Raw genomic sequence first — 22,016 nt, 5'->3', positions numbered from 1 at the left:
TATCTGGTATGGCCACATGTGTTGAATACACACAATATCCTGCCCAACGTATCGGAAGCTGCACTTACAACCTGCTTCTCAATTTGTTTTCTGAGCCTACGCCATTTTGTTCACTATGGTGTCATTCCATCCTTCGTTCAGTATTGAACATGTAATTTATATTTAGACGCATTAGAATTCCAATTCATGTTTCCTTTTGCTTTTTCTGTGAATTGTCAATATATTTTGTGTATTTTGATATTCGCTGTACCTGTCCCTCGTTGATAACGGTATCGCCATTTGTGAACGTCTTGTAACAGCCGATGGTACGTGTGACCATTATGTGCATAGCTTACCCCAACGTCATACACGGCTTTCATCGATATCGATGTTCCACATTTTCAATAATCATCCACACTTTCACAATTTGTTATTGTTCGGATTTCCCTCCTTGGTGTAACTGATGTCCATTGTTGTAACAATCGTGTACCTTGTAATTCTCATCACTGTAATTCGGATCGCATCACAGAGTGTTCTCATGCCAGTCATGAAGAGTCTCAGGCTTCGAAGGTTGATCTGTGACGCCAAAACCAAGTGGCTTATTCCTTGCAGATATCACCCCCCCCCCCCCCTTTCAAGGCTTGGCCTATTAAAAAAACCAAAAATACTAAAAGGGCTTTTTGATTATCCTAACAAAGGATGGTGTGAAACTTGGACAAAATAATCATACTTTCTCAGTCTATTACACACCAAACGCGTTGCCATGGTGATGCACTTAGTATGACGACGAAAGATTTGTTCACACACTGCCTCTGGTACTAGTGGCCCAGTTATTTCAGGACCCGTAACCCTCTGTGGAGTTGCTTCCCTTCGCCGTGCCAGGATCCGACGGTTATAATCCTTGATTTTGCGAGTACTATTCACATTCTCGTTGGTTTCCTCGAAGTGGTAATATGGCCTGCGCCTTCAGCGTGTATCTGATACACCATCATATAACTGAAAACAGAAACCGGCGTTAAGCCAAACTCATTCTTTAACTCACTGATAGACAGCTGCTACATTGTCGCAAGGTCGGACACCACCACCGTTAATGAGCCCAATATGAATGGTCCTGGTCAGGTTTTAGAGAAATTATTGTTGTCCTTAACCAATGATGAAGGAAGCTTTTGAATCTCAAATGATTTTCCCCACATTGTCCACAAGCAAACGAGAAGGCTCCATGTGCAGAATTACGCCGAAGCACAGCATACCAATACAGTATTTTCTATGGCCGTGCAATGTGGCGACAATCTACACTTTGGAATTCTTCATGTATTTTGGTCCCAACTGCGGAGATACTGACGTGTACACGTAGTTTCTGTCGTACGTTTCCATTGGGATCTTGTCTCTCTTGGGGGACGGGCTAGACCGAGGGCTCTCGTTAAACACGTACGTCCCGTTCTCAGTCTCGTGGGACTCGTCCTTACAGTGGGGGTGGATGTAGTTGAGGCTAGTCGCCATGGTAGTGCCCCGGGGCAGGTCCAGTCGAGATCTGATAATCTTCAGTCTTGTGAAGCTCTTTCTTAAGTGGGACAGTACCTGAAGTAAGCAAATTTTGAATTAAATTTTTGAAGAGTAAACGTATCAGTCTTTGTAGAATCATTACCTCAAATAATAACAGTTATGCAAGAATATTTTTGTTGAATAAGTCAAAATAATAGTAGAATATATATGAAAAAATAATCTTTAAATTTCTTGTAAATAGTCAGCAAATGTTTCCTTCAACTGTGTCGACAATCATGCAATTATTATTATAATGAGGGTTAATCCTCATTCTATATTGGTCAAACAATATGTATCAGAAATGTAAATTGCATGTTCGAGGAAACGATAGTTTATCATATTTGTATGCTATTGTGACCAAATTAGAAACAGGTGACTTTTCTTTCGTAAAATTATCGACTGCAGATATAAAACATTGAAGATGTTGCTACTCTAGATTGTGACGTGCTGTATTGAGGACAATACTACAAAGCCTAAACAATGACTACACAACCACCGTTATAGCTAGTATTCTACTCTCTACTACGCGGGCACCCCATAGGCGTTCTCCATTATGGACAAAGACCATACTGTGCTGTGCTGTGCTGTGCTGTGCTTTGCTGTGCTATGCAACTAAACCGAAATGATAGCAAATAACGCTGCGCATGTCAAGATGCCAAACCAGTTGCCGGTTACTGCTTCCGTGCATGGTAGTGAAAAGGGTAGTGAGGTAGTTAAGGGTGATGTTTATTCCCTTTGTTCTTGATGCGTGAGTCACGATATGGACATATCTGATATGTTCCCCGTTCCACAAAACGATCTTAGCGCTAAGATGATCGTTACTCCCTTTAACATAAGTTTACGACAATCATAGCGCTAATATGGCTTTGTGGAACGGGCCCGTGGTCTATTTAAAAGCATCGGCATCATGTCTTGAGAAACAATGACGTCATCAACCAACGCGTGACGTCATCACACAATTTGATGACGTCATTAAACAGGAAAACGTCATGACACAATGGACGACGTCATTATACCTGCATGTTTCAAGCGATAACTTGGGGAGTAGTTACAAATCCTTAAAATTAAGGGTGTAACCTTATCACGTCACAGATTTGTATATAATTCAATATATGAAACATATTAGTCATTCATTCTGTAACAATTGCTAAAACAATTGCGCATCGCATGATCATGAAGCATAAAGAGTCCTATGATCAAGTATGAATGTCATCTACGTCCTCAAAAGTGTAAGTTTAGGACTCTGAAAGTTGTTGCCAGGGTTTTGTTAGTGTTGGTGAAAGTACATTACTAATACTATGCAGCATAGTACCTATTCTGTCTCGTGTTCATCACACTCACCAGAAGACAATATACATTGTTAGAATGCTGGGTTCACGTGAATAACGTATGCGTCGTGTGTGGGAATCATATGATGGACACTTAATGCATGGAAAGATATCTGCATGCAATAATTAGTTTTTGTAATGATGTTAGGGCACAATTGCACAAATTGTATGTATTTTTGTGTTATCTTGTTGGCTGACGTACAAGGATCCATACATTATCCATTCCTTCATCACTACAGGGGGCACGGGTGGCGCAGTTGTCTAAGGCGCCGCAATTCGCTATGCAAAGTTGCATCCCTTGTCACGCCAGAAACCTATGATTGTGGGTTTGAATACCGGTTCGCTCCGATTATGTTTCTAGGTTTGTCAGCACCATACCGTGGTCGGGTTTTCCCAAAATGGTAAACGTCTGAGACCTGCATCACCCTGGGCTTTCCATCCGTATGAAGGTGACACCTCGCGACATAACTGGAATACTGTTCAGAGCGGGGTTACAACCAGTCACTCACTACATGCTAATAATGACATAACGACATAATGACATATCATGCTTCCATCATGCCATTAGAGCTCACAGCCCAGTAGACACTACACCACAACACGTCTCAAGGACTCATGCGTCATGTTTGTTGTACACATACTTTGGTTGTATATATGAAAATCTTCTTTCTTCAGCGTGTCTCGCAATGTATTTAATACCTGAAATATGACCAACGGTCAAGGCCTTGTTTCATAGTAGATTCAAATCTATGTTACCGCCCACGACTGATATGTTACGAATACATACTCATAAATAAAACAGGTTGTCCTTAACTAAACCTGGGCCCACTTGCACAAAGCGATCTTAGCGCTAATACTATCGTAAGCCTATGTCACAGTATGGGAGTTACGATCATCTTAGCGCTAAGATCGTTTTGTGCAAGTGGGCCCTGGACATAAAACACCCACTAATATCCATTTCAAGGGATTCAGAAGCCAAATTGATAATCTAACACGAATCACAACGTGGAATAGTTTGTAACACAACCCGTAAACAGACCGTAACCATCAACTAGTAACTGGCTGACAGTTGATCTATTATAACGATAGGCTTATCATTTCAAGTCAAGCCCCATCCCATGCCTTATCTATAATCCTAAACTTGCATGTATGCATGAAAAACATTTAAACCTCTCGAAACCACACCACAGGGGACAGAAAGTACACCGGTTTACAGAGGGACGTGTATATTAAATTTGTCTTCATAATTTCACGGATGTCTTATTTCACCATCTTATAAAATGAGTAGATTTTTTTTCCAGAAATGGCAAGTACGAAACTAATATGTCAAACAGCGGATAGCTTTAAAGGTATTTCTTCTCTTATATGAATAAGATATGATGAAAACGCGCATGCATGTGACGTCGACATTCCCACTTTAGCTGGCTCAAAATGTAATGATGGCTTTCATAATGAAAGAAACAAAACAAAACTCGTGTAGGAAAACACATGCAGTATGGTGTGTGTACACAGTTGTCATGGGCAGGAAGGTGAAGGCTGCATCTACCACTTACCTCGCTGTTGCAGAAGCAGAATATCAGTGCTACGAAGAAGCCCTGAAGAATGATCCGACAGTGCAATTAATTACAAAATCACCAGACAAATAAGATAAAACCTGTAAAACCTTTAGAATTATTCAAGTCTTTGTAAGGCATTTGGGGCGGTCGGGTAGCCTAGTGGTAAAAGCGTTCGCTCGTCACGCCGAAGACCCGGGTTCGATTCCCGACATGGGTACAATGTGTGAAGCCATTTCTGGTGTCCCCCAACGTGATATTGCTGGAATATTGCTAAAAGCGGCGTGAAACCATACTCACTCACTCACTGTAAGTCATTTAGAAGTGATACCCATAAGGAAGTGAATTTATGGATGTCAACTTCTTTATTATGAGGAACACAACGTTTCGGAGTATATGCTTACTCCTTCATCATTCACCTGATGAAGGAGTAAGCATATACCCCGAAACGTTCTGTTTCTCATAATAAAGAAGTTGACATCCATAAATTCTCTTCCTTATAGAATTATTAATGATGCAATTTCAATTTTCGAAATTTGTCTCATACTACATTATCCCAAGCATTATATCCAAATATCCAAATACCACACTGCAATATAATGCAATCCAAATTCGGAAACGTCATCTACCAAAACGATATTATTCTGAGCTCTTTCTAAGCGTGGAAAGAAGGCATTTCGTGCAGTGTTATCGCTTCGCTATCTTTCTCTTCAACATTTACATGGAATCCAAAACATACTCTATTGTAAACGAAAAAACGACAATGCCGTAGAGATACGCATATTCTTATATACTGCTACTAGTCTCAGATTGAAGAAAGAACGGAAGGTATCTGGTATCATGTTACTTATAAGGCGTAGATTGTAATGAATACAGGCTAAAAGTGTCGTGCTCATGTAATAAGTCTTCAACATCACTGGGTAGATAGACAGCTTACCTGTGAGTTGATAACGAAAACAGTAAATTTTTCATACTCCACAGCACCTGGGTTCCCTGTCGGGATTCTATAAAGGGTAACGAACAACTGAACCCCGAACAGTGGAATCAACACAAACGTCGCCTTCAGAGCTCTCCTGCAATGAAACACGTAATATCTCAAATAATATACAATACATACGAATCTTTTAAAGTCGTTAAGACATCATATTGAAATGTTTTAGTAAGATATTGAAAACAAAACGCTACAAAACAGATTCAGATCGTCCTCTTGCAATGCTGTTTACAATTCAGTTTAATTAGGTAATATGTTACGGTATGTGAACTCGTTTCCGTGAAACCTAAGAGGTCTTGTGTGGTTCTGAGGGATCTAAAATCATAACTGCCATAAATCTTTGATTCGAACAAACAACATGCGGATGCTGGCAGCGAAGAGGAGGCCAATACTTATATTTTACCATTGTGCTAGTACATATGTCCACCGGGCAGTGACGATACAGTAATGATGATGATAGTGATGAGGATAATGTTCATTGTGTGTTTGTTTGTTTGTTTGTTTGTTGTTTAACCCCGCACTCAGAAATGTTAAGCACCACTCCTTTATTACCATATATCCCGTACGGTTTGGAAACAGGACAAAGGTGTACCATATGGCATTGACCTCATTTTGTTTGGTTTGTTTTTTAACGCCGCACTCGGCAATATCCACCCTACATGACGGCGGTCTGCAAAATAATCGAGTCTGGACCAGACAATCCAGTGGTTGATATCATGAGCATCGATCCACGCAACTGGAATTCGATGACATGCATTAACCAAGTCAGCGAGCCTGACCACCCGATCCCGTTGGTCGCCTCTCACGACAAGCGTAGTCGCCTTTTATGGCAAGCATTGGTTGCTGAAGACCTACATGTATTCTACCCCGGATGTTCACGGGTCGATAAAGCTCATAATCGTGACCACACAGTAGCCCTTACCTGAAATTACTTGGTTCATTTGGGTGAGACTGGAGTTGTGTCAAAAGAATCCGCAATATATTGCATAGAAAGAAAAGATTTACCTGAAAACAGAAGAAATAATATTAAGCTAATATTTAGAGTGAGTGAATGAGTATAGTTTTATGCCGCTTTTAGCAATATTCCAGCAATATCACGGCGGGGGACACCAGAAATGGGCTTGACACATTGTACCCATGTCGGGAATCGAACCCGGGTCTTCGGCGTGACGAGCGAACGCTTAAACCACTTGGCTACCCGACCGCCCAGCTAATATTTTAAATATTTCACTTTTGAATTCTATTTCAAAACTGACAGCACACCTGCACTGCGTCTTGTAACACCGCACAATTCCAGCTATATGACTGCGTCTGAAAATAACTTAGACAGTGGGAAACAAGACTGTCGGGAGAGTTGTGTTTGATTGACAGCCGTACAAAGGTGAGTGAGTGAGTTGGGTTTAACGCCGCTTTTAACAGTTTTCTAGTTATAGTGAGTGAGTCCGGTTTTACGGTTTTATAGCAATATTCCATCAATATCACGGCGGGGGACACCAGAAATGGGCTTCACACATTGTACCCATGTCGGGAATTGAACCCGGGTCCTCTGCATGACGAGCGAACGCTTTAACCACTAGGCTACCCCACCGCCCCATTCAAGTTATATCAGGGGGCGGTCGGGTAGCCTAGTGGTAAAGCGTTCGCTCGTCACGCCGAAGACCCGGGTTCGATTCCCGACATGGGTACAATGTGTCAAGCCCATGTCTGGTGTCCCCCGCCGTGATATTGCTGGAATATTGCTAAAAGCGGCGTAAAACCATACTCACTCACTCACTCACTCAAGTTATATCACTGTTGGATCAAATGTAACGTCACCACATAACCATAAGTTTTGACTGCATCGATGCAAGAAATCAACCCACGCGCACCCGATACAACCGGAAAGATAATTAAAACAATAATCATCTTATTGGTTCGGTTTAGTTTGATTTATTGCTAGTTGGGAGATATGTTGATAATAGCAAAAGGTTATTTGACAAGAAGAGGAAAACTAGCATATTTCCAGCATAACTGCACTGTGATACCCGATGAGGGCTTACCACGAGACAGAAAAAGGAGCCAACTTGTCACGACGTCGACGACATATCGACATGATTTAATCCATCATCGTCCTCGTTTCGTATTTTCAGTTTATTTTTGTATGGAATGGATCGGAATATGAGAACCTTAGAATTCCTTGACAACTCCTGCTAGTTATAAGAAATCGTAACACAACCATTTTTAAAGGCTTGATTAGTTTCAGAGACGGGGATAGTATGTGCGGATCAATATTGATTAGCTAAGAACAGTACCTGTCATGAACGGGCATAGATGAAAAGTCTCTTAATTTATTCCAAAGTGAGTGAGTATTGTTTTACGCCGCTTTTAGCAATATTCCAGCAATATCACGGCGGGGGACACCAGAAATGGGCTTGACACATTGTACCCATGTCGGGAATCGAACCCGGGTCTTCGGCGTGACGAGCGAACGCTTTAGCTACTAGGCTACCCGACCGCGTTTATGCCACGCAATTGGGATCGATGACATGCATCAACCAAGTCAGCGAGCCTGCGTCCGATGGTAGATGACCAGATGGAGGAGGTGAGGTGAGGTGAAATGGGTTTAACGTCGCGTCCAAGATTATTGCACTTATATTGCGACGTGCATGCGCGTTTGTGTGTGTGTGGCCGCTTTTTCTAGTCCGGACTAATGCCGATTTTATAGTGCTAGCCGACTGAGATACCAGGCCGCAGTTTAACACGAATACCCCACTCAGACACAGTACACTGACTCTGAGCCGAGCGCCAGGCAGGGTAAAAACAAGTACCCCCAGCCGTCCGCTCTCCGGGCGGATGCCCTACCACTGGACCACGGAGGCAGTTCCAGATGGTGGAAACACGAATACATACAAACACAAGTGGCAAAACCTGTGGTGTCACCCTGGGCAAGTGACGTAGTTCAAATGTGCCTCTGTTCACCCAGCAGGGAATGGGTACCTGATATGTTAGGTGGATGTGAAAATATCCTAGCGCCCGCAGGCAACTTGGGTTGTACACTCCCCAGGGAGTTGAGAATGATCGGATCCACTGGTCGGGAAACAAATAAACGGCAATTCAGCAAATACTAGTACCTGGATAAGTGCGTTATATAAATGACTGTGTAATATAATGTTCGCAATGTGTTTTTAACAACTTACCACAAGACAAAGAAGATTGGGTGCGTATATGATCCACTCAGTCAGGCCCAGACTCTTGGCCCAACAGCTGTCAACAAAAGACAAGACGTGCATGACATCCTAGGGAGTAGGTGGGTAGGAGTTGTACGCCATCATCGACCATTTAGAGTGAGTGAGTGAGTGAGTATGGTTTTACGCCGCTTTTAGCAATATTCCAGCAATATCACGGCGGGGGACACCAGAAATGGGCTTCACACATTGTACCCATATGGGTGAATCGAACCCGGCTCTTCGGCGTGACGAACGAACGCTTTAACCACTAGGCTACCCGACCACACAGTACAAATCAATATTTTTATTAGTTTCCTTCTTAGAATGGAAAACATCTGTCGTTATCGAAAGACAAACCCCTTGAAACAAACTTGGTTACATCAGACCAAGTGGTTGTAACAATATTTCAGCAATATCGCAGAGGGGGGACACCAGAAATGAGCATGATATATTGTTCCCGTGTGGAGAATCGAACCCAGGCCATCGTCGTTACGAACGCATGCTCTCACGCAACCGACCTTCATACATAATTATAAGGACATAGAGGAAAATAGAAATGAGTGAGTGAGTGAGATGGGTTTAACGCCGCTTTTAACAGTATTCTAGTTATATCGCGACGTGTCAGCTTAATGTGGGAGGAAAGCCTCGGTGAAACCCAGGAGCACGGGTATGGTGCTGACAAACCTAGAAACATAATCGGGGCGAACCGGGATTCGAACCCACAATCATAGGTTTCTGGCGTGCCAACTCTGCACAGCGAATCGCGACTCCTTGGACGACTGGGCCACCCGTGCCCCCGAAAATAGAAATGAATTACTTCGGTAAAATTACTTTGGGGGAGAATTAAAGGATCTATACAGTCAACCCTTCGTAGTCAACACCTCGATAAACCGTAAACCCCTCCTTCCTGATTATAACCGCTGGGAACGTGTCCATATATACGGATTGATATATCTTCGTACACATGATTCGTTAATCCGACGATTTCAAGGTGAACGCTGTCGGATTAACGACATTGGACATTCACTTTTCTAGTGGAAAGAGCGTCTGCCCTGAGTCTCGCCTCCGTGGTCTAGTGGTAGAGCGTCCACCTGGAGAGCGGAAAGTCCGGGGTTCGACCACCGACCGCGTCATACCAACGTTAAAAGAAGGTACTTGTCGTTACCCTGTCTGACGCTCGGCATTAAGGGACTAAAACATGGATTTGTCGGCTCGGAGTCGGTATACTGTGTCTGAGTGGGATATTCATGTTAAACTGCTGTATTGAAACTCAGTGTGCTTGCTCTATTATTGGCTTCAGTCCCGGCTTGTACAAGCAGCCACACAAGTGCAATAATCTTGGACGCGACGTTAAACCCCATTTCACCTCACCTGAGTGCCGAGGGTCGATGCATCCCTGACCGCGTCAGCCAAAAAGACGTTAATGCGTTTGGCATTAAGGTGATAAAACAAGGACTGGTCGGCTCGGAGTCTGTATACATTTTCTGGGGTATACAGGTAAACTGCGGCATGGTCTCTCAGTGGTGTAACACTATAAAACCGGCATTCGTTCGAACTAGTACAAGCAGCCACACACGTCGCTATGTAAGTGCAATTACAACCTCTTCAAACTCACAGGAGCGGTCGGGTAGCCTAGTGGTTAAAGCGTTCGCTCGTCACGCCGAAGACCCGCGTTCGATTCCCGACTTGGGTACAATGTGTGAAGCCCATTTCTGGTGTCCCCCGCCGTGATATTGCTGGAATATTGCTGAACAGGTTTTGTATTTTAACATACGTCGATTTTTAAACATTATTACGTGTAGCTCCTAGTGTGTCTCTGACTGACTGACTGACTATGATTTTACGCCGCTTTTAGCAATATTTCAGCAATATCACGGCGGGGACAGGTAATTACTTTATTTAATACATCTGCGTTCATCATCAGAAAATGGGTACCCGGTAGGATGAGATGGTCATGTGAATACAAAACCTTCATTGGATGGCAAGGTTGTGTACCGAACAGGTCTTCAGCAACCCATGCTTGCCGTAAAATGCGACTATGTTTATCGTAAAAGGCGACTAACGGGATCGGGTGGTCAGGCTCGCTGACTAGGTTGATGCATGTCATCGTATCCCAATTGCGTGGATCGATGCTCATGATATTAATCACTGGATTGTCTGGTCCAGACTCGATTATTTACAGACCGCCGTCATATAACTGGAATATTGCTGAGGGCGGCGTTAAACAACAAACCAACCAACCAACCTACAATGACCTGAGAGGGTAATAACATGTAATAACATGCCGTTGGTAATAATATCAGGTATTCAGAACATACCCTGTTCGGAGCTTTGCGCTATTTAAGTGGCCTATGATTATATCCCAGCGAATTAAGCTTACCTTTCGTTATAGTGTACGAGGCGGATGATGCCGTATATCACAGAGTAAACCAGCGGCACACCTGGAAATATATAAAACACAGTTACTTGCAAATTCAAAAGAGTTGCTAGGCACCGTCAGAGTGATATTTGTATGTCATCATTGAGAACGATATTTTACAGTGACAGTGACAGTTGCAAAAGTTGGTTCGGTCGGAAATTGGGATTAACGTCGTGTTCAAGATTGCTATCTCACTTTATAGAGACGTGCATGTACGTGTGTATGTGTGTGTATTTGTGTATACCAACATGCCTGGCAAAAAAAATAAAACACACCCATGTTTGATGGTGGCTAAACATGAAAAAACAACTAATGGCTATTCGATGGAGATGTACACTGTATGTGATACGGGCACCATTGCTGTGTTTTGGACCTTAACTTTGCAGTGTTTCGGCGACAATTTTCAACCTAGTATCGATTTGATAACGCTTGCAATTTCAATGTCAAATCAAATATTCAAGTGTATACTTTCTTTTGCCCGGCGGGAGAGTCCGGACTTACGCTAGTTTTAAAATGCCAGGATACTGCGATACGGGTATGAAATGAAATAAATACCCGTCACACGTGGGTTTGGGTGAGTGAGGTGGGTTTGACCATTATTTAAACTACATTATGATAGGGGACGCCACGAACGGGCTTCACACATTGTTCCAGTGTTGGAAATTGGATCCAGGTCTATAGCCCTGACGAGCCAGCTCTTAAACACTTAACTACCTATTCTCTATTCCAAGTGCTTCAGCACCATAGTATCTACATTGTTCTGACAGGTTTCTAATCAATGACGAGCGATAACAGTATTAACATGTCCACCGTTTTGTTGGTTCGGCGACGCGCCATGTTAGCGTCTTATACACTTCACTTTACATTCTGAGTAAAGAGATTTAGATGCATGGTATCTGACTTTCAGACAACCTGGCAATGACTCGAACACTTGGCAAAAGGGCACGTTCAAATTCGTCTAAAAAATTAAGTAAAACTATTAATTTATTGAAATGCCGGTCAAACTTTTATCACAGAAACATATTGGCCATTAATCTAAGTGTTTTCCCAAGGCTTGTATTTGGTGATTCACTTTGGATCAATAAGTTCAGGTCTTTTTTACCTAAAATTAAAGTGGGTTCCATAAATGTGTGCTGTTCATTTTTCAGTGAATTAAGTGTGGGATGTTGCTCATGAAATATAGCATATAGATTGACAAATCCCTAGAGATGACAAACTGAAACATGTTAATTTAGTATTTTTCCTTGAAAGAGCAATGCGAGAGCTGTTTAAGACGCAGTTTGCCCTCTGTAAGTGTAGAGACAGACCATTTCATGTTGGCCGGGATGTTATAAAATAAGAAAAGGCTTAAAAAACTAAATAAATTATGCTTCAGATTCCTGAAAAAAATAATAGTGTCTTCCATAAGAAACATTGTTGCAAGATACAGTTTCAATATAAATTAACCCTGTACCAAGGTCAATGACCTGTCGTGCATTATTTTCATTTTTTTTACTTACTCCCTGTAGTGTTTTATTGTACGATAAACCACGACCACGACTCGTTTATTTCTTATATGAGATATCAACATTATGTACAGCCTCTTTAAGGATGTTGATAAATTGCACAAGCTTCAAAAATATTACCCGTATTAAAATAAGGACGACTTCCTCATAGAATCCGACTTAGGAGAAGTCGGACAAGTCCTTTTTTATGCACAGGTGGGTATTTCCTGCATATTCTCACAATCCTCACGTCGATTACCCGTACCTTTTCTCCCAATGCCGATTGTCAAATCTCTCACTATTTGGGATGCGATCGTTCGGCCATCGCGTTTATCTGCGTTGTCCTGCTGCATATATGGGGAACAACTCACTAGACACTCCACTCTAACAAATAACGTCGTCAAACATTCGACGTCATCAAGTTGCGAGCGCACGTTCGAATCTCCAGAAATGACGGAACAATGTTTTATCGTGAAATAAACCAGCTTCGTTCTACATTGTTCTTTGCAATTTATCGTGTCGCTATCTCACATATTTGGTAACAGTTCAGTCTTAAAAACTCAACAGTGTCTCAGTATCTATTTTAGTTATTTATCGGCAATTGCCCCAAGGTAGGGGACCCGGGAAGATCCGGGGTAGAATAGGTCTTCAGCAACCCATGCTTGTCGTAAAAGGCGACTAACGGGATCGGGTGGTCAGGCTCGCTGACTTGGTTGATGCATGTCATCGATCCCAATTGCGTGGATCGATGCTCATGATATTAATCACTGGATGGTCTGGTCCAGACTCGATTATCTACAGACCGCCGTCATATAGCTGGAATATTGCTGAGTGCCAACCAACCAACCAACCAACCCAAGGTAGGGGCAAATAAAAAAACAAATCACAAACACGTTGCAAATTTTCAAAGTAGAGTATCTATGTTGTAGACAATGTATATCATGAGACTGCACAATTAAAGAACTCGTACACAAAAAAACCGTATGGTAAAACATATGTTATGTAGTATTATTAGAAAAAGCAGTGCAGGCAGATTGTACAGCAAAACCTTATACCTGCATAGCAATACCCCTGAAAATCACATGATGTTTTTAGTATTCATGATGTTATGAAAGCAAGGCCGCGCCGTCCAAAACATGTAACCCGTCCGTGTAATCATCTAGACTCAGATTGTGTACACGAGTGGAAAATATTTACAATCACTAAAGTCGATTCTTTCCGCCACTCGTATATTTTGAGCGCCTCTTGAATACACAAAGGTTACCAGGATGATGACCGACGGGGCAGCGCACACGGGGCAGCGCTCGCGAGATATTAAACTACTTCCGGTAAGACACACTTTCACTGTCAGGTCTTCTTTCTCACTAACCTCGGTAGGTCTTCACGTCGGGTTATTACAGTCATATTTGATAAGCGAGGGCAGAGATCCGGTCGCAACACATGATGTGATGCTTTGCATTATCGACGTCGTGGCATAATTGTGTAGTCGTTGCATAGTGAAAACATACTTCCTGTTTTTGCTGCCAAGTGCTATTTATTAAAAACATGTCATGTACGGTTCAAGGTAATACTATATGGAGTGTAGGAATAGGGGTTATAGTGTTGGCACCTAATATACAAACATGTCAAATTTGTCTTTGCAGCAGTCTTGGAGAGAAAAATAAGTGACTTTCGTCGGGGGGGGGGGGGGGGGGGGGGCACAGTCGTCTAAGTTGCGTCCCCTGAACATGCCAGAAACCTAGGATTGTGGGTTCGAATCCTGGTTCGCCCCGATTATGTTTCTAGGTTTGTCAGCACCATACCCGTGCTCGTGGGTTTCACCGAAGTGGTAAACGTCTGAGACCTGCATCACTTCGGGCTTTCCTCCCACATTAAGCTGACACGCCGTGATATAACTGTAATATTGTTAAAATCGGCGTTAAACCCAACTCACTCACTCACTTCTCGAATGTGTACATGTAACATGTGCCCTGTTTCACTCAAGAGGCACGGGTGGGCCTGTCGTCTAAGGCGCAGGCAATTCGCTGTGCAGAGTTGCGTTCCTGAAGCAAGCTAGATGATCGGTTCGGATCCCGGTTTGCCCCAATTATATTTTCTGGGTTTGTCAGCACCATACCCGTGCTCGGGGATTTCACCAAAGGAAACATCTAAGACCTTCATCACTTCGGCTTTCCTCCCACATTAAGTTGACACTTGGGATAAAACTGTAATGCTGTTCAAAGTGGCGTTAAACCCAACACACACACACCCACTCTTATTCACTAAAGGTGGCCATTCTTTGTTTTAGGTGTATAAATAAGCTTACCGTGCACCTTTCAAATTAGTACACATTGTAAGTCGTAATTGTGTACGGGGTATCATATTCCCCAAGCTCCTCACAGCGATAGTCTGTTCGCGGAGCTCTCTATACTATCGCTGCCACCAGTCAAAACTCCCCACTGTGATAGGTGGCCCCAACCATGCTTGGAGTTGAACTCGCAACCGAATGACCGTTATGTTTACAAACAAGTGACGACTGTCGTGACACCGAATACACTTACCGCTGCTATATTACTTTCTTTGTTTGCCCTTTTAAATTTCTATTTCATTAAAACAATCATCTTTAATTGAAATAGGAAGAATGTAAGGGAGAAGTTGGTTGATTTTCCGTTAGTCTGCAATCTCGAACCAATCTGTTTATTAAAACAACAAAGTAAATTCATCTGGAAAACATGGTCAGTCGTAAACCTTTTCAAAATGAAATATGATGGCATTCTCAAAGACATAAACAAAAGTATAAACGTTACTACACATGGGGTTAGAGGGCAAATTTCAAGGTTCTTGTAATGGCCGCGCCCACACTGGTGGCAGCGATGTTACCGAGAGGGTAACGAAGGTGTCACGCGCTGGGAAGGAGCTTGCATCTTCCCGAGGCATGGGAGTTAACTCACTATCAAAGTCCAGTTTCCACCACTAGCTGGAATTTCTCGTTACATTTTGGCTGGACTAACGAGTCTATGCATAGCCCAATCAAAATTGGCGTAACGAAATCGACATCCGGTTCGTAAATAACATGGCGACTGCCGTGCTGATTTCGGAGTCGTTTGCAGGTTTTGCAAAACATGTACACCGTCAAATGGGCGCCGACAGATATTTTCACAATCTTTTCATGTTTTTAAACAAGTGGCTCAAGTGATTTGATTACAAAGCGAGGTAAGACCCGTTTTATTACAATAGATTTCGATTATCGACAGATCGTCTTGACTGGACGCCGCCATTTTGCGAGTGAAAAGAGAGAAATCTGAGGAGGGTCATAGAAGGGACATACCTCGTAATAGCTACTGGTGGTGCTACGATCGAGCCTCGACATCCTAGCCTGGTTTTAAGGGTGGAAACTGGACTTGTATAGTCAGTTAACTACCTTGTCTCTGAGAAATGACACGGATATGATTTTTACATTTTGTGAAATGTAACTTCTATATTATTAAGTTTGATGACTAAAATGTCTCAATTTAAACACGATTATTTAACAATAATAATGTTCAATTAGACATCTAGTTCAGTTCATTCACTGTCATGAATTGCATTGTGTTGAATAGTATTTCTCACGTATGTTTTTTATATCGCACTGATTTCGCGAACACCTGGTATCATCACTTTAGTGATTCATAAACACTTTCTCATGATATAATCGGAAACGTACAATGGATTCTGCTTTAAGAGAAGACTGTTTATTATTATGCAAGTGGTTTATGATTATTTTTTATTTATCGCAGTGAGATTAATAAACATATCCCAATTTTGGTCACATGCATAACTTTGTTGACAGCGATATATGTTTCAATATACAGTGAAACACCATTACACCGAACACTACCTCACCATGAAGTCCGGACAAGTACATGTGCAAACAGCCGCACACGCGCATTCACCTCGCAGTACAGCAGTAATTATATTCGGGGCGACCTATGCCCCATTTTACCTCACCTCGCTAAAAAACATATTACCCTTAATCAAATAGCTGCTCCTTCGTTTATCCACAAAGGAGTGAGTTTAGTTTTAATACTTAATGACGCGAAAAAAGCGTTAGCTCTTGCTGTAGTAGTAGTAGGAATGGTAGTAGTAGTAGTAGTAGTAGTAGTAAGTGAGTGAGTGAGTCAGTTGGGTTTACGCCGCTTTTAACAGTATTACAGTTATATCGCGGCGTGTCAGCTTAATGTGGGAGGAAAGCCCGAAGTGATGCAGGTCTCAGTCATTTACCACTTCGCTGAAACCCACGAGCACGGGTATGGTGCTGACAAACCTAGAAACATAATCGGGAAGAACCGGGATTCGAACACACAATCATAGGTTTCTGGTGTGCCCAAGGGACGGAAATCTGCAAAGCGAATCGCGACGCCTAAGACTTCTGGGCCACCCGTGTCCCCTATCCACAAATGTGTTAATATGGACAATGGTATTGGGTTTCAATCAATCTTACCCCATCCTGTGACGTAAAGAGGCATGAGATTTTTGGGCGGCGTGAAGGCGTTGCTGATGAGCCTGTGCAGATAGAAGCCTTCACAAAACATCCACACATAGTTCGTGCTCTTGAAGTAGATTCGACAGAAGGAGAGGACCTTGCAGCCAGCCTAACAACGAACAAAAAACACAAAGAAGTGCATTTTATAAGCTTTCAACATTGCACTATCTCTGTTGCAGTAGAGATTGTTGTAATAAATAACCTGTGATTGTGAGTGCCAGCAAATGATTGAGGCGCTTATAAAACGACCAAGCCTGTCGTCTTCAAGTTTACACAAAGGCGGATAACTCAAATTTACTCCCTGCTGATGGCTAAATATTGGCCACGCAGCTCTCGATATTTTACCAGCGCTTCAATCAGTTGCTGCCACTGAAAATCACGACACATAAACTTCCCGCAATCTCTACTGCCACACAACACCATTAAAACATGCCTCACAAAACTATGTAAGAGGTAGTAAGATATTACCCATGGTTTACCAATACTTCCTGGACACCAAGAAAGAACTCACCGACCGTACGCGGATAAAAATCGAATCCAGGTATGATTGGAACGCTTAATTTGGTCACTAAACTACTCAATGGCCCATAAGTAGCCGTCTCTTTGATATTCTGAAGGGGTCGGACGGCTGTGTTAAAAATACGTTTTTCAGAAATTACTGGAAGAATTTGGTTTCAGTTTTTACACGCATGCGCGTTGCCCCTGAACAAAAAAAAACGTTAAGAAAACAAGTGTACACTGTGTGTCTAGAAGCAGTAACAAATTACACGGTCGGTCCCTAAGGAACCATGATGCGTGAATGTGAGAGTCGAGGTCACATCTCATGTTATTAATTCATATTGTTATGTCCAGGTCATGTTAGTTTATTTTAGATAGACCGCCTCCGTGGTCTAGTGGTAGAGCGTCCGCCCAGAGAGCGGAAGGTCCGGGGTTCGATCCCCGACCGCCTCATACCAAAAGACGTTAAAAGATGGTACTTGTTGTTAAGGGGCATTAAGGGGCTTAAACAAGGACTGGTCGGCTCGGAGTCAGTATACTGTGTCTGAGTGGGGTATTCATGATAAAAACTACGGCATGGTATCTCAGTGAGCTAGCACTATAAATCGGCATCAGTCTGGACTTGTACAGCCACACAAACACACACACGTACATGCACGTCGCTATATAAGTGCAATAATCTTGGACGCGACGTTAAACCCCTTTTCACCTCACCTCACCTTATTTTAGATAACACGTTTATAAACTAATTGTGTCATCATATATATTTGTCAAAGCTCACAACTAAAAACAAATTCGAATAAAAGCAATACAAAAATATTAAAAGAAATTATTTTCTTACCCCATTCCGATAGAGGAGTGTTTGGGGAATGTGTTTGTTGGTGAGGCGGTCGTACGTGACAAGCATATCCCACAATATCGTCACGACATCACTGGTGACGAAAGACATGAAGAAATTCATATGAAGACGTATCCTGTGCTGGCGTCGGAGTGACCTGCAGGAGAAAACACAACTGTATTGCATTGTATTGTATTGTTTGTTGTTTAATGCCGCAGTCAGCAATATTCAACCTATATCACGGCGGTCTGTAAAATAATCGAGTCGGGACCAGACAATCCAGTGACTGACATCATTCGATCCATGCAATTGGGATACGATGACATGCTTCATCCAAGTCAGCGAGCCTGACCACCCGATCCCGTTAGTCGCCTCTTACGACAAGCATAGACGCCTTTTACGGCAAGCATGGGTTGCTGAAGACCTATTCTACCCCGGATCTTCACGGGTCAAAACTGTATTGCAAAATCTGCAGACACAATTTATGTACATCGCTTTATGCCACTTCGAACACCCTGTCAGTCATATCAAAGGCAAGCAGTTCATGGGAGGGCGAAGGAGAAGGGGGCTGTGTTAATGAAACCTGTGAGGACAGGTTCGATGCAGACAGACGAAGTATCATAATCGGGAGAGATGTTGGATACGAACTCGCGACATTCAAATCCTGGGACGGCTAAGGGAGGCAACTTTGTACAGCGAGTTGAAATACTGGACCACCAGTGCCACCTTCTCTAATTAAGTCATTTTGAAATTATGAAAGTTTTTTTTGTTAAATTACTTTCAGTGATTAGGTATCGTTTTCGTCATTTTTATGTGATTATCATGGCGGAGGACACAGGAAACAGGCTTCGCATGTTGTTCCCAGGCGGAGAATCGAACCCGTGCCTGCGATATGACATAAAAACCAAAAGAGTGCCTTACCGCATATAGCACATTCCTCAATAGTACAAATAGGAATCATATCTGCCCAATATTATACTTGAAACTTAATTATTTATCAAACAATGAAACAATGTGAAAATATTTTAAATTATCGTTGATTTGTTTTCCATTTGTTTTGGTTTTTTTTATATTCGTAAATATCGAAATATAATATTCTACTTAATGCCTTTTGACTTTAACGCAAAGGAACGAGTGCGATCAAGGTAAGGTATAGTCTCGAACTAGGTTTAATTATCAGCTGGGTTTTCACTGTTACTTATTTTCGACATAACAGAGAACAATCCAATGAAGCTCCTCATTGACATTTGCGCCAGCCCCTCGGCAAGGGAAATAATCGTTCATGCTGTAAGTTAGTCGTTTCGGCTTGGAGCAAAAACAGTATAGAATATTTTTCAAAGTAGTTTTTCTTTACGGTGTCACTGTCTGTAGCCTGGTTTGCAGATCAAGCTCCTGCGATGGAAACAGGTGTGCGTGTCAGTGAGCAAAACCGCAACCGCAAATGCGCCTGTAAATCGTGGATTGCTTCGCGGATGAAGTGTTCGAATCCCAGATGTGCCCCGATAATGATCCTTGGTCTGCCATCACCTTTCACAATTTGGTCGGTTTTCACCAAGGGTTGGATTAAAACTTCGTCGGCCGAGTTAATTTTGGGTTTCCTTTAAGAATAAGCCTTTCGGCTTGTAACTAAATATGTCCCGCGGGGATTCCTGGAAAGGCCCCCTATTCACGAACCTGTGGCTGGTCATAGAAGGTGACTCAATGGATTGGGTAGTTATGCTCGGCAGCATGGTTGATAGCGTGACATCCTACCCTCACGGCGTTCAACACAGCTGTGATGTCCCAGATTGATGTGTACGTACGTTCCTTCAGTGCAATGTATATTCACTCAGACCTGTGGCTCGGTCAACTTGTCCAAAGTTAGCTTATGTGCATAAGAGGCACGGGTAGCCTACTCTTCATAAAATCTAAATCTCTCCAAAAGCAGAATTCATTATTCTAATCCGAACTATATAATGAGCATGGATGAGGATGAGTTTATGGATCACTGTTAGATAATTATGATACCAAGAATTCGTAAAAAGGTGCGCGTATCCTGCCACACAGGGATCAGTCGTCACGAACACACGCAAGAACAAGGCAATTGTTCACCTGAAAAAGCACGGGAACACATGGTACAAGCCAAAATAGGGAAGTCCATCATAAACATGCGCCACCATTCGCAGTGCAGAGTACACCTACGATTGTGGGTTCAAATCAAGGGTCGCCCAAATAATGTTTCTTGGTTTGTCAGCACCATACCCGTGCTCGTGGGTTTCACCGAAGTGGTACACGTGTGAAACCTGCATCACTTCGGGCTTTCCCATAACAAACTGACACATTATGATACAACTGCAAGACTGTTCACGTGATCAAAGCGGTGTCAGACCCGACTCACCGATTCACGAATGTGCACAAGTGAAATACACAAAGAAAAAAGTTAAGTTTATTATTGTTTGGTCCCAATATCTGTAACAGTCAGGAAAGATATAATTACGGGAAGAATTATGTTTTCTCGAGATGATGTAATCAGTCATGTGTGACAAAAGCTCACGTGCCATGCTTGGTATGCCCGTGCAGCATGCTACCCTCGAGTATCTCTAAAAGCAGTATATCCAAACGTTAAAATTTCTTTCTCAAGTTCGGTTTTAAACAGTTATTCCATGACATTGTGTGACCATGGCACGAAGGCGATTATCAAACGCCACAAGATGGCAAGTAATCGGCATGCATAACGCAGGAATGTCTTGTAATGCCATTGGTCGGAATTTGGGGTATCACCACACTGTCGTAAGCCATTTAGTCGAGAAACATAATAATTATCCAGACCGATGATGTTCAGGACCGTCCCAGATCCGGAATACCTCCTGTGACGACACATCGCGAGGACAGCGACCTTCTTCGTCTCATACGCCGAGAACCCTTTTTAACAAATACTCGACTGAAAAAGCTGTGGTTGCCCAATCGTCGTTTCAGCACCAGAACCGCCAGGAACCGGCTGAAAGCAGCATGACTGAGGGCTAGACGAGTCATAAAGCGTCCCTTGTTGAGATATCACCACAAAGCTGCTCGTTTAGCATGGTGTATTGCGCGACAGAACTGGAATCTGAGAACTTGGAGGCGGATCCATTGGTCAGAGGAAATTCGCTTTCTGTTCCACGTCACTGATGGAAGAACGAGGGTTTGGAGGCACCGGAACACGGCCTACACCCCCAGGAACATTAAACCGACTGTTGCATACGGCGGGGGCTCGGTAATGGTTTGGGGGTGTATCTCTCATGATTGCAGGTTGGATTTGGTCAGCATAAGGGGCAACTTAACAGGGGCTCAGTACATCCGGGACGTTTTGAGGCCAGTCGTCTTTCCTCATTTTGACAAGCACCCTCTTGCTACCTCAGTACATGGATGACAATGCCAGGCCTCATCGTTCGCATTCAGTCGTGGATTACATGAGGGTTAATGGAATAACGACTCTACTCTGGCCAGCAATGAACCCAGATTTGAACCCCCTTGAACATGTTTGGGATATTCTGGGGCGGCGCATACAGGCACGAGATCCTCCTGTACAAGATTTACGCCAATAGGAAGCAGCATTGCATCAGGAGTGGTTGCTGTTGACCCATCAACAGATCCAACGTCTGACTCGAGGCATGAGACGTAGAGTGGAATGCGTGGAATCCGGGCACGTGGCGGTTATA

The 22,016-nt window shown here is 42.9% G+C and overlaps 1 protein-coding gene across 2 annotated transcripts in view; it reads right to left on the bottom strand.

Annotated features, from left to right (window-relative positions):
- Positions 1-602: 602 nt before the first annotated feature.
- LOC124114692 (calcitonin gene-related peptide type 1 receptor-like) overlaps positions 603-22,016 on the bottom strand; it is a 165,817-nt gene continuing 144,403 nt past the window's right edge. For both annotated transcript variants that reach the window (XM_048390947.1, XM_048390953.1), the window contains 9 exons: positions 18,343-18,496; positions 16,962-17,112; positions 10,980-11,040; positions 8,570-8,636; positions 6,316-6,398; positions 5,340-5,475; positions 4,403-4,444; positions 1,322-1,557; positions 603-975 (listed from right to left, as the gene is read on the bottom strand). In XM_048390947.1, the coding sequence (XP_048246904.1) occupies positions 900-975; positions 1,322-1,557; positions 4,403-4,444; positions 5,340-5,475; positions 6,316-6,398; positions 8,570-8,636; positions 10,980-11,040; positions 16,962-17,112; positions 18,343-18,496 (1,006 nt within the window). In that variant the 3' untranslated portion in view covers positions 603-899. The remainder of the gene's footprint in view (positions 976-1,321; positions 1,558-4,402; positions 4,445-5,339; positions 5,476-6,315; positions 6,399-8,569; positions 8,637-10,979; positions 11,041-16,961; positions 17,113-18,342; positions 18,497-22,016) is intronic.

This window comes from Haliotis rufescens, unplaced genomic scaffold, assembly GCF_023055435.1.
Source record: "Haliotis rufescens isolate VD_foot unplaced genomic scaffold, xgHalRufe1.0.p SCAF_10, whole genome shotgun sequence".
NCBI classification, from domain to species: domain Eukaryota; kingdom Metazoa; phylum Mollusca; class Gastropoda; order Lepetellida; family Haliotidae; genus Haliotis; species Haliotis rufescens.
Note: the sequence above shows the minus strand (reverse complement) of the source record. Positions and strands in the feature narration are given on the sequence as shown.